Source organism: Talpa europaea (genome assembly GCF_964194135.1).
Source record: "Talpa europaea genome assembly, chromosome: 1".
NCBI classification, from domain to species: Eukaryota; Metazoa; Chordata; class Mammalia; order Eulipotyphla; family Talpidae; genus Talpa; species Talpa europaea.
In genome coordinates, this window is record NC_140073.1 from 45,249,822 (window position 1) to 45,263,771 (window position 13,950).

At 53.6% G+C, this 13,950-nt stretch overlaps 1 protein-coding gene across 1 annotated transcript in view; it reads right to left on the bottom strand.

The window, feature by feature from the left end:
* Window positions 1–7,493, bottom strand: part of PDE2A (phosphodiesterase 2A) — a gene marked incomplete at its 3' end in the record, with an annotated part of 87,834 nt that extends 80,341 nt beyond the window's left edge. Inside the window, exon 1 of the mRNA XM_084245940.1 lies at window positions 7,277–7,493. Within this exon, the coding sequence (XP_084102066.1) occupies window positions 7,277–7,347 (71 nt within the window). The 5' untranslated portion in view covers window positions 7,348–7,493. The remainder of the gene's footprint in view (window positions 1–7,276) is intronic.
* Window positions 7,494–13,950: the final 6,457 nt, after the last annotated feature.

Sequence of the window (13,950 nt, forward strand, 5' to 3'; positions counted from 1 at the left end):
GAGCTGGAGGCTGGAGGGAGGGAGATCTTCCAGGCCAGACACATCCCTCTCGGATCCAGGCCCTGCTGTCTCCCCCTAGATTCTGCTGCGTGACCTTGAGTTTACCACCACACCTCTCTGGGCTTCAGGATATGCAGGTATATAGGGAGACAGGCTGAGTGCCAGCAACTCTCCAGTGAGCTGCAGGTGTGGCCATTAAGAGTTCCCAGACAGAATGACACCTGGACACCTCTTAGCCATGTTGGACAACTCTATCTGATAGCCCTAGGCCCTAGCTGGACCAATCTGAGCCGCAACACAAAGACACTGTTCCTCTAAGGTCCTTACTGACTATGAAGGGCCCAAGAGTCCTCTGAGGAAGCCATCCCCACATATGACAGCCCCTCAAGCCCAAGTCCACACATTGCTTTCTACTTTCAGGCAGGTGGGAGCCAGGAAGTACTGGATGTGACCTTGCTGGGTCAGTAAGAGCAGGTGTATGTGCTTTCACACACTCACTCATCCATGCCCTCACACTTGAACACTCACACACACACAGTTCTACTAGAACCTATATATACAGGGAGATGTCAGACACATGCCACACTCTCATGCATGTACCATTTACCAAAAATCAGACATAAAGACACCTCCACGTTCACACATACGAAAGTCCACACTTATACAAATGATGATCCACACACTCTCACAGTCTCAGACCCATATTTATGTATGCACAACTGGAAGCTCTCATTCACACACACACACACACACACACACACACACACACTCAGACACAAAGAAACACAAACCAACCAACCTCACTCCCCCATCTCAGTATCGTGAAAATCACCATATAATAGGAACACAGACCCCAAATGCAGTGTTATTTTAAATCAATTTCCAAATCTAAGCTTGTCTCAGACTGTGAGAAGAAAAGTTCTTGTCCCCTGGCTTAATCCCTCTAGTGTATCTGTTCCTGCTCTGTGAGGCCCTGCCTCTCCTCAGCATTCCTTCCTCACTATGAAGGACTCTCAACCCTGGCCCAGCAGAGGTGGAGAACAATGGGTTTCCCTCTCCCTACCCGTAATCTCTCTTCCTTGTCCAGCCTCTTCTTTCTCTCTAACCCTTCAAAAGAGGAAAATCCAGGCTGGAATGCACCATACGTGACAGCAACTCCTACTGGAGACATGTGGCATTGCAGCATAGCTCTATGCTACACATTCTCCAGTCTGGGGTGGAAGGGAGTAGGCTAAAGGGGAGAGAAAGAAGAGGAAGAGGAAAGGGAGGAAACTAAGTTGAGAAGAATGTGGCGGAAGGAGAGGAGCAAAGTGCAGAGAGCACCAAGAAGGAGGTTCAGAACCTCTGGCTATTTCCAGTTTCTCTGCTCCAATTCATTCAGCCCGGACTGTAAAATCAATCATCCCAAAGCCCAAGCCTAATCAAATCCCGCTCCTGCTCAAAAACTTCGGGTAGATCCTGGTGGGCCACGGCAAGAATCCCAAACTCAGCCCACAATCAGGCCTTTGGAGCCTGCCTTGTCCACCTTCAAACCTCATATCCCAAGGAGCCTATCTTTGCCTTCTGTCCGTGGAGCCCTATCTTTGCTCAGCTCTCCTGATGAGATGTCTCACCCCCAAGTTTAATTATCTAAATCTTTTCTGTCCTTCAAGCCCTGGCCTTTGTCATCTGGAACAATAATCTCTGGAAAGAATAGGAGCTTTGGGAGCAGGCCGGCCTGACTCCAAAACCAATTGGCTGAATACCTCTGGGTAACTTATTTCCCCTCTGAATCTTCTGTTTCTTCATCCAGAAAACAGCAGTCTCTTGGGTTTGTAGAGAGGATTAAATGAGATCATAGATGTAAAAACAATGCTCCGGAAGCTGTAATTTCTGTGTGGATGTGTGAAGAGTCATCATTATGGCTCAATCCTTTTATCCCCCCCATCAATACTCATCCCCAGTGGACAGCAGGGTAGGGGATCCCTGAGGGAAGGGATCACCTGTGGCCCCCGCCCCGCTCCGTCCCCACCCCGGCCCTAGCACCCACCAGAGTTTGCTCCCAGAAAGCTTCAGCAACAGTGAGTGAATTTGGACCCAAGGAGACAGTACAAAGTGACTTACTGCAAATTCATCCTAGACTACAACTCCCAGAATAACTCACAGACAGCCTTGGGCATAGCCACAGGTTTAACCCCTTCCTTATCAAGTCCTTGCCTCCATTGTATTCTCTTGGGATCAGCCTCAGAACTGACAGGAGCAGCCCAGAGAGCTGATCACATGTCTTTGAGGGTCTCCCAACCCCTCCCACAGAGTGTCCACACTTCTCACCATTCCCACCACCCAGGCTGCATTTCAGACCTTGTCTCTCCCACACAAAGACAGTTTCTGGGCTCCTAGCTCTGGGCTCTCTCCCTCCAGGCCCCCACTGAATCTTTCTAAAAGTGTAGGTGAGTGTGGGTGGTTCGTAATGGCAGCAACTAACCTTTATGAGCACCTGCTGCATGCAGATTCTTCATAGTCAGTCTGCCAGGAAAAACTTATTATTCTCACTCCACTATTCACATGGGGTTCAGAGAAGTTAAGTAACTGTCCCAGGACCACATGGCTACAGAGCAGGGGACTAAAATTTGAATCTACGCTTGTCTGTAACCTTCTCTATTTTTCAGAGCCTCCCCTGAATCCAAGGTAGCCATCCACAGAGTAAGAACCGAGAAACTTCAAGAGTCCATATATTTAGCAATTCGACTACTGGGGAGTCCTCCCAGATGACTGACTTAAATCCCTTCTGCTGCACCGAGCCCCAGTTGCCTCCTATTTTTTAGGGAGGGCAGTGAGAAGGGTGATTTCAGGTACTTCAAGAAGTGGGTCACGTCACTGGGGACCTGGCCTTTCCCAGGGAGCGGGCAGCGGAACAATGGGAGATAAATGTGTTGAAAACATCCCTGTTACTAAATATACCCACTTCCTGAGAGGATGGGGGTGCTGACAGGGAGTCCATGGCCCCCGCCCTGGAGGTCACGATCTTGTGGCTCAGACAAGCTGAGGCACTCAGGGCAGCAGACAAGACTATAGAGGGGGTGCAGCTGGGGCAGAGAGGGTGGGGAGCCGACATGAACTGAGGTGACGTCTCATCCTCCCAGCCAAAACTGTCAAGCCCCAGCCAGCTTATTTGCATATTACTTTGCATTCATTTGCATGCTATTTTCTGGAAGGGGCCAACATTCTTCAGCCACTGCCTCCCCCCTTTTCAGGGTCTCCCTATTTTCAGGCCCCCTTGTTGGGGGCAGTGGGAGAAAATAAAATGTTGTCAATTTTCAGTGATACCTCATATCGACTTGGATACTTTGGTGACAGAAAGTGCTTCCTATAGTCTAACCTCAATCCCTCCCTCCTCTCCTGCTTCATTTCTGCCCTGTCCTTCCCCAGCCCTCGCACGTCATGCACAGGCCAATTTAAATTCCTGCAGTCCTCATGTAAGCAAAATCATGCTTGCTCTTGCTTCAAGGCCTTTGCACATGATATTGCTTCTTCCTGGATCTGTCCCTCAATTCTGCCTGAAGAAGGGATGCTTCCTTCTAAGGCCAGGCCCAATGGCCTCACTTCTTAAATGCCTTCCCCTGCTACAGGCAGAGGCCAGGAAGACCACGCGCTGTCCTCCATGTGATCGCTGGCTTTGTCCATCTCCCGTCAAGCCTGCCATGTTTGGTTGGGCAGCAACACAGTAAATGGCTGCTGAATGAATGAATGAATGACTTCACTCACCACTGGATGACTTCACTCACCACTACTTTTGGAGACAGGTCAAGACAGCCTGTCTATTTTACCATGTGTAGTTGGAATAGAGGTTTTCTATCGAGGATGTGTTCACATCTCTCCTGAGCCGTCATGCCCCAGCCTGGTCCTGCTTAGGAGGAAGCACAGTCTTGTAGTATGGAGGAAGGATACAAGGTCAGACTGGGCATCCTGGAGAAGCTGGGCCCTATAAAGGAACCCAGGGCAAACAGAATTACTGCAAGAGAAGGTCTGCCCAAGAGGGAAGGGATGACCTTCGTGTCCCAGGGGATATGGAAGCAGGGGCTGGAGAGATCAGCAGGCAAGCTGCAGAGAAGAGTGAAGCAACTCTCAGAAGGTGGAGCAGATGCCGCTCTTGCCCTCTCCTGCCTGAACCTCAGTGACAGGCCCTGTGCTGTGAGTGGGGGTCAGAAGCACAAGGAATTGGCTCCTGCCTTTATGAAACTCCTTGGCGGATGGGGTAAGGAACCCACACAAGGCTCATCACAGGAGAAAGCAGTCTGGACAGCATTGTTGATCCTGTACCATCAAGGAGAGAGATTTGAGGGTAGGACATGGGGTCAGAGGGAAGGGGACCCAAGGAGACTTTCCTAGGGAGTATTCCTATGTTAAAAAGCAGCCTTTCCTAGATCCTTACTCATATAAAGAAAAGCCCTGACGCCTGGCATTTGAGACCCTATAGAATCTGGCGCCTGCTGCCCTCTCGCTCTCTCTTTTCAATTATCTCCTCACTCCAGCCAATGCGAACTCTGTCTGTCCCTTGAGCATGCTGCATTCTCACATTTGCCCACATTTACATGCTGTTCCCTCTGCTCTTCCCTGCCTGCGTAATTCCTATCCATCCTTCCAGATCCAGCTCAAAGGTCTCTTCCTCTGAAGCCCTAGCTTAGAACAGTTCCCCACAGTTCCTGGGGCTTCCCTCAGCCAGCACTATTCACACTACAGGCTTAGAAATTTCTACTTCTATCTCTCTTATCAGTTTTGGCACTCCCGAGAGCAAGGTCTCACTGTGTCCCCAGTGGCCAATCCAGGGGACAAGAAGAAGGCAGTAGGGAGTGTCTCGTTGGATGGATGGATGGATGGATGGATGGATGGGTGGGTGGGTGGGTGGATGGGTGGATGGATGGGTGGATGAGTGGAAGCATGCTGAGTAGGTAGACTGTGAACCCAAAAAGTGGAAGTATGGCTGACAGGTCCCATACCTAACAGTCCCTGTGGCCTGACAGCAGCATGGCTGAGAGTGAGACTCCTAGTCCATTAACACTGAAGGGGGGGAATACCGGGAGCTCTGCCTCCCCCATTTGGCTAGATCCCAGCCAAGCCATCAGCAGTCCCTGGGGACAGGAGGCTGGAGTGGGAAGCAGGAAGAGTGGCAAGAGCTGCTTGGTGGGCAGGTGGAACTGGGGGGTGCAAAGGAACACATAAGCAATTAACCCTCACTGAGCCAACCCAGTTCAGACGACCAAGAGGTATGTGTAGGGTCTGAAGGAGGAGACTGATGAGGCACTTCTGCTCCAGTCTTGCAGCCAGAGGAGGGTGACAAAACCACAGTCCCAGTCTGGGAAGAGGTGGCTCTATAATCTTCCATCCCGTGCACCCCAGCTAGAAACCCTACAGGGGTCTCTCCCACTACCTTGCTGTTTTAGTCTTCCAAAAGCTTTCCCCTCCTGAACATCCCACATTGCCCCAGACTTCACTGATGTCCACATTGGCGCGGCTCCATGTTCCCATCTCTCTTGTCCAGTGCAACCTTGACAACGACACTGAGGCAGCTTTCTAAAACCCAAAACTGATTATGTCCCTCCATGGCTTAAAACCTTCTTGGACTCTCCAGGGTCTTCGGGATAAAGCCCAAGAGGCCTGGAGTTCAAAGTCCTCCAGGATGCCTTCCCTTCGAGCCTCCTCACTGCTCCTGACGCATGCCCTACCCCAACCCAGGGCCTTTGCTGATGCTGTTGGCACTCCAACCCCCACCTGTTACCTTGGTTTGATCTTACTGCTTAATTATTATCAAGTTATTTTATGGCTCAAGCTTAGGAGGCCCCAGAGGGCAGAGCCATTATTTCCTATTTCTCTTCCAAATTTCCCCATAGGGTGTAGAATGAATTGTCCTGGGCTCACAGAGGTGTTCACACATTCAGCCACCCCTGCCTGCCTCAGTAGGCCACAGGGTCCCTGTTACGTCCTCAATCACTACCGGGGGAAGGAAACAGTTACCCACGCACACTTAAATGAATACTCACACAAAAACACACACACTGGGACACCAGCCTCACAGGCACCAATATATACACTCCTACAACTAGCACCATGATCACACAGCTCCATAAAAATACGCTAACACACACACATAGATCAACACGAAAACTCACACACTCACATACATGCACACACAGGCATGGACATGGAATCAAACAATATGCTCTATATTGAGTCACTGCTTTGCAGGACATGGCATAAGGTTAACATGCATGCCAACATGCAAACTCAGAGTAGTGTGTGCACACATGCACATACACACACCCTGCACACAACAACCTGCACTCAGACATGTACAGAAAAATTCTCGCAGTCACACCAGAATGTTCACACACCCTGACAATTTGCTGCACGAGCAACAACCTGGGACCCAGAATTCGAGAGGCCCCTCTACACCTCACGTGTCACAGTGCATCCCACACATGCACACACTGACACACATCCTCACATAGCCTGGCGCAAACCCACACCTCACCTCTCTGGCTTGGAGACACACATGTCACTGCCTGCTACCTGGCAGCCCTCTGACCGCGGACAGACACCTCCACAGAACTCCCCACACGCACCTGCACGTGCACTCCCTACGCACATGGGTGGACACGGGGCTGGCGCACAGGGGCCTTATACCAACCAGTCCCGGGGCTCTCTCTGAGACAGGTGCTTTGGGGTAAAGTTACCCAAACTGGCAGCTCTGAATCCCGGCCCCAATTCCATGGCGGGCAGCTGCCCCAGACCCTCCAGCCAGGACCACTCATTCATATTCATATTCATGTTCATGTGCTCTCGAGCACGCTCTCCCCGACACACACACACACACACACACACACACACACACACCACGTGTGCCCCCAGCACCCCTGCCCCAGGACCTCTTCCCTCTCCTCTCCAGTGTCCCGAATCAGTCTATCTCAACCCCCAGAGCTCCGTGGAACTCCCCCGCAGACTCTCCCCACCCCCAGCCCCTGAAGAGATGATTCAGGTTCACGACCAACCCCTCCCCCAGCCTCCAGTCCCTTCTACGGGACCCCAGGCTCCTCAGCGCCTAGGTCGTCATCAGGCACCCCGCCCTGCACGGAGCCTCTCCGCCAGGCTACAGTCCGGCAAGCAGGCGCCCAGGAGCAGGAGCAATCCTCCCACGTGGCTCCGCTCCACGCCAAGCCCAGCTCCTCGGAGGGGCTCCCAGGACCCTCCACGGCACCTCTAAGAGCCGCTCCTCCAACCCCAGCCCTTTCATAGTACTCACGGCTCAGCCGGTCGCGCTGCCGGGTACTGCTGGCTCCTGCAGAGGATGGAGTGGCCGCATGCCTGCCCCATCGCTCCTCATCGTCTGCCTCCCCGGCCAGACGACGGTGGCACCTCGCCCAATCCACCCTGCCTGGGCTTCCAGGCGGGTGCCTGGCCCAGCAGGCGCAGCGACCAGGAGTGGCGGTCTATCCCCAACTCAGCCTGGACTCAACACCCCAATCCAGCCCTGCTGCCTCTGCTGCTCCCGCCTCTCCTGCAGCCACAGCCTCTGCCGCTAGGCTGGCTCGGGGAGGAGGCTGGAGCGGGACTGCTAATGCAGAAGCGGGAGGGAGGAGGGAGGAGGGAGGAGGAACGGAGAGGCCCAGACAGGGCGGTGGGGGGGGGGGGGAGGGAGGGAGGGAGGGGTAAAGAGAGACTCTGACTGGGAGAGAGGAAGAGAAAGACACACACAGAGGGAGCGGGAGAGGGTGAGAGAGAGAAACAGAGACAGGCAAGGGGAGAGAAACCCATGGAGGAGTGGAGAGAGGGATCAGGGCCCTGGGGACATCAAGATGGAAATACAAAGAGATCAGAGAGGCAGAGTGAAACTCACACACAGGGGAACAAAGATGGAAGAGAAAAAGAAAAAGCACACACAGAAATTGAGAGAAAGATACAGAGAGCCAAGTGGCTGAGAAAGGAGCCCAGAAAGAGGCGTGAGGATGAGGGTTTTGCAGCCCTCGTGGGCTAGGGTGGGAGACGGGAAGGCAAGGCCCAGACCCTCTGCTACTCTGTCACAAAGGCCCCTGTGGAGGGGCGGCACCCCCACCCCCCCTACAGCCTGGTAGGACCATGCCTCTGGGAAGAACCAGCCACCACCTACTCTGGGCCCCTCACAGGTTCTGAATCATGTCCCAGGATACATCCCCAGCATGCGGCTGGGTATACAAGGGGTTCAGGGGGGCTTTACTGATGGTCTTTGGACTCAGAGTCTTGTCAGAGAGTTGACTTCTTGGTGGCACTGCTTAGCTGGGACACCACGGGAGCTGGAGCTGATGTTTGAGCATGGACTTCTAGCTGTGGGCACCCGCGGCACAGCCTGCAGCCCACAACCTTTCTAGGCACAGGCCCTCAGCACGGGAGAGAGCCTGCCTCGCCTCTGCCCTGCCCCCAGGCCGGACTCTTCAGAACGAAGCCTTAACCTAACCCATGGCAGCATTTTCAGACAATGGGTGAGGTGGGATGTCATCGAAGCTCATTTTGCATAGAGGAGGAAAAAAAAAAAAATTCTACAACTTGAGATGGGGGTTTGAATCCTGGCTGCACCACCGACTTACTCATTCACAAACACCTGTCTCTAATCGACCTCGTCCCATATGGCTCAGACTGTTCCTTACCTTGGAGAAGTGCCCAGGCAAGGGGTGAAGGGAACTAGCAGGCTGTGACAGAGGGAAGCGAGTCTGGGGACCCTGGCCCAGTAGGGGAGGGCAGCATTTCCAGAAGAGGAGATAGGAGTTGGGTCTCTAGAGGTAAGGGGACCGCTTACCTTTAAAGCAGAAGGGGACATATTCCAGGCTAGAGCAGCCACACGTAATCCTCACCAGGAACCCACTTCTCTGAGACATGAGGAGATAACCCCTGCCATGCACGCCAGGCTCAGGCAGAAAAATCTAAGACTGAAGGGAGCGGGGTGTGTGGTGGTGGGGGGAGATGGGCGGGAATGGCCCGGCCTGTGTAGCGTTGTCCAGAGGAGCACTAGAGAAAGCTGCTGTCTCGGGGTTTAGAAAGTGCCTGGAAAGGAAATATCAGGCAGTCTTTGCTTCTCACTGCGGCCCCTGAAAGTTCACTTTTAGGTTTCTGAAAGGTTTAGGCAACTGTTTTCTCACTCAAGAGGCATGAAGTCAAGCCAGCCCAGAACTCCTGTCTTGCTTCTCAGCTTTCCCATCCCAGGGGCTCCCCCCACCCCCCAGCCTCCCCTCCATGCTGCTGGCTGGGAAGGCATCCTGCGGGCTCAGAAAGCTGAGGTGCTGGACGGGGTTGTCTTGGCCCCTCCCAGTTCTCAAGAGGCTGGTGGTAAGAAGGTGGGTCTGAGTGTTCCAGGGAGGGTGCCCTCTAGGTGAATGTGCAGGGAAAGGAGGGGGGCAGCAAGAATCCCAAGGTCTCACCTGGCCCTCAGTCACCCTCCTGCCCTCCTACTTTGGAAATGATGGTGGAAGCCTCATTCCCAGCAATCTCCTGGGAATATTACTCAAGCAAGTCATATGGGAGGAGGGTCTCTTCCTCATCGCACTACTACCCTGGACGCTGCAGTTACCACAGAAATGAGGTGCCAGATCCAGGATTGCTGGGTACCCCAGGGGTGAGAGCCAGGCATGTGGATGTGCAGATCCCTGCTCTGCCAAGAGCCTGGGAAAGTTACTTAACTTCTCTAATCTTCAATTTAGTTTCCTCATTTTTTAGGGTCACAAATCCCAAGCTTGAAGCGTTGTGAGGTTTGATGGGTATCTATAAAGTTCGTTGTAAATAGCGTGCCCCGTCCTTCCCCACCACTGCGGAGGCGGCCAGAGGAGTAACAGCCCTAAAAGTTGTGGCAGGGACTCCGGCAGGGGATTGCCCAGAGGGGAGAGGAGCTGAAAAGGGGGCCAAAGTCCGTCCAGCTCAGGCCCTGCCTCAACCAGGAACAGGCTCCCAGCACCCGCAGGCGTGGGAAGCCTAGGCGGCCCCGGAAGCCCCGCCCTGCCCCCCGGCTGCTCTCCGTGGTGCTGATCCTGAGTCCCGTGTTCACAGGCCTTGGCTGGCCGCCCCGTGGGGAGACAGACACGGTGGTGGTGGTGGTTTTGCTAGCTGGCAAGTTAGGAGGTAGGATGTTGCCGAGAGCCGGGATGATGCCCAACGCGACGGGAGGATGCAGCCTCTGGAATCCAGCCTCTGCCCTGAGCCCATCTCTCCAGGACCGCAGGTTCCACAGGCTCCAGTTAGCTCTTCATCAGCAAAGAAGGTGGCTGCTTCTCAGCGCCCTCCTCCGTGCCCCTCCCCTGCTGTTCCCCTCCCACTTTCCAGACAGCCCCTCCTCTATTTCCGCTCACTTGATCACCCTCTCTTCGCCCCTCAACAGGGGTGCTCCTCCCAGGAGCAGCAGGCCTTGTCTGTCCGCATTCTCCTCCCCTTCCCCACGGGGTGTAGAGCTTTCTCTCAACATACTCGCGACTCCAAATGCCCCCCTGCAGCCCCACCCTCTCTCCGGAGCTCCAGATGTCCCAAAGAGGCTGTTTTTTGGACATCCCTGGGGCCATTTCATAGGCCCCTCACATTCAAATACTCAACATCCAACCCATCTTCTGTCTTTAATTATCAAACTCCCAGTCCCCAAACTTGAAACATCAAAGTTGCTCTGCCCCTTCCTTCTCATCCACTTCTGTGTCAAATCTGTTTCCAAGGCCAGTAATCCTCTCAAATCTATCCACTCTTCATCCTGAACCCTAGCTTTCTCCCCACTCCCCAGTCATGCTTCAAGCCCCTACCCCAGTCCAATCCCTCTCTTCCACCTCCAGCTGCACATAGTGCCAGTTTTCTAAGACATCTGCTTATGTAACTCCTCCATAAAACCCTTGCATGGCTTCCCAGTGACCTCAGGATACAGGTCAAGATCCTCAGCCTGGCGCCTCCCTGGTGGCCTAGGGGCTGCTATGGCTTGAGTTAGAGCCCTGGCCAGGGAGCTAACACACATGGCGCAGCAAACCTCTCCTGTCTCGCCCGTTGCTCCCCTCTGCAGTGTTTCAGTAGATCTGCCTGTTCTGCTCCCCACTCTGTCTCTGGTGAATCCTCTCACCCCCTTGCACCTCTGGCCTACACCCCATTTCTTGTATTCATAAATAAATTAAAAATAAAAAATCTGTTTAAAAAATCCTCAGTCTGGTATTGAGGTCTCTTCATGATCTAAGTCTGGCTGAACCCTCTCTCACCTGCTCCAGAGGAAGCAAGATCTGTCCTTTCCTCCTTGATTTAGTAATCGATTTCCCTTTCCAGGCTGACTTTCCTCTCTTGTTTTTCTCTGCCTACCCCAAATCCTGGCCTAGGCTTCCTGGGCCAGTTCAGCACCCACCCTACCCCTATCCACAGGAGGGCCACTACGTTCTAGGATGAGCAGTTTTTGGCTGCCTCTTCCTTCCCTAATTTGCTATTTGTCCCACCACCACATCTCTTTCCTCAGGCTCATCTTTTATTTATTTATATATTATATATATAATATATATATATATATATATATAGAGAGAGAGAGAGAGAGAACAGGTTTATTAGGGAAAGGGACAGAAGAATAAAGGAAACTTGCATAGACACAAGAGGGCAGGAAGAGCTGCCCCAGAAGGGACAGGTTTGCTAAGAGCAGCCTGCATGGTTGCAGGTGGCTTTGAGAGGTCACGGGCAGGCAGGAGGCTGCGGCCCTGCAGAGGGAGAGAGCTGGTGAAAATGGACACCTGCACGGTCACAGGTGGGCAGTGGGAGTGCTGCCCTCAGGCTCATCTTATTTTTCCTGTTGGATCATGCTTTCCTAAAGGACAGACCAAAGTCCTATTTGCCTCAGTCCCAGGCCCCAGTCAAACATAGCAGCTGCTTTTATCCCACTGAGTCACACCCCCTGTTGCCCCCGCTCAGGTGCAGGGAGGTAAGGGGGAAGAGGTAGATTAGGGCTGAGTGGGTGGCTCAGGGCCTCCCAGCAAGGAAGATCCTGGTGTGCTGCATTGGAGGGTAGGGATGGTGGCAGCGGAAGGCGGTGCTCACTGACCTGCTCTGTGGGAATTCCTTCTATCCCAGGGCAGCCTGAGGTCAGAGAGTGTGAAACAGCCCTCAGCTCTCCAGGGTAAGACTGGTAATTGGTTGAACATGGATTTCATGGAGGGTTGGCCTGAAAACCCCTGTGTGATTCCCTCTGGCTGGGGGCCAGGATCAGCCCACATCAGGGGCTTGGCAAGAGGAGTCAGGGTGCTAGGGCCCCAGGAGAGCAGAACGTTTCCAGGATTTGAAGCCACATGGGCCCCATGTGCTGGGTCACCTACCCCTGCTGAAATTTGACATTCCTGGAGCTCCCTCCCCAGGGTGACAAGCTGTACAGCCTTCTTTCCTGGGCCTCTAGGCCAGCCGGAGCAGAGGAAGAGGAAGAGGTTGAGGTGGTCTGGAGGGGCTGTGGCCAGAAGTACCCGGTCTTAATTAAGCACAACCCTGCCCTTTGCTCAACCATGTAATCCAGGCATGTCTCTGCCCGCTCTCTTTCACCTCAGCTCTCCTACCTGCAGCGAGGGGCTGGACTGCACTGGCTCTTGCATGTTCTACTGCTTGGTTGATATCCTTAGAAATGACCTCGACCATAAGCAGGAGGCACTCCAGTATCTGATCTGGCCGCGTCTCAGGCTGACTCCCCCCTCCCTTTTCTCTGCTCACCCCAAGTCTTCTCATATTCCCGGGCCAGATTTTCACATTCCCACCCCATCCATGGGCAGGAAAGGTCCCTGAGGGACTGAGCAGCCTTTGGCCATCTCTCCCTTCCCTGGACTTCCCATCTGTCCTGCCATTTCATCCCCTGCTCAGGAGGAATGGGGAGCTGCCTACCCACACCTAGGGGCACCCTTTCCCTCATAGGGCAGCTCTGATTGATCCTGGAACCTGAAGCAGACCCACAACATCTCAACCCTCATTTCTGGAACCCCAAAACCACCTTTCTGAGGTATTGAAGAAGCTGCTCCACCATCGAGTGGGGAGTTATAGTGGCCTTTCTTTCATTCCTTTGTCAGCCAAGGCTTTGTCACCCATGGTATGATGGGGAGGGTGTTGTGCTTAGTGTGGGAACTTCAGGGACTATTCCAGGCCCTTGCCAGGGACAGGGTACTCCTCCAGTCATTGTCCTTGGAGCCTTGGATGGCAGCTCCCTGGAAGAGTCGGGCTGTGGTTCCCTGAGCGTCACTTTCCCCTCCCCCACCCTGACTCCTCTTGCCAAGCCCCAGATGTGGGCTGATCCTGGCCCCCAGCCAGAGGGAATCACACAGGGGTTTTCAGGCCAACCCTCCATGAAATCCATGTTCAACCAATTACCAGTCTTACCCTGGAGAGCTGAGGGCTGTTTCACACTCTCTGACCTCAGGCTGCCCTGGGATAGAAGGAATTCCCACAGAGCAGGTCAGTGAGCACCGCCTTCCGCTGCCACCATCCCTACCCTCCAATGCAGCACACCAGGATCTTCCTTGCTGGGAGGCCCTGAGCCACCCACTCAGCCCTAATCTACCTCTTCCCCCTTACCTCCCTGCACCTGAGGGGGGGCAACAGGGGGTGTGACTCAGTGGGATAAAAGCAGCTGCTATATTTGAGTGATTACATAAGCCAGGAGCAAGGCAGCTGCAACGTGACTCCATCAGGGGAGACAAATTGAGGCTGGGCCCAAGAGGCAGAGCCTCCTCCCTCCATCCTAAGGCTATAGCCTGGGCTTAGATGCGACTCTAAAAGGACCTGAGGATTGTGAGCTAGTGTCCACATTGCTGGGCAGAAACGGAGGTCATCCCTTTGGTCTAAACACACTAGAAGGTTGTTCCCCTCTTCTTAGGAAATTAACCTTCTAGTTTCTAGAAGGCCAGACCTAGACCAAACCGCAGACCTTGCCAACAAACTCTCTTCAGAAGGAAAGACAGGACTGAAAGCAAAAGTCTG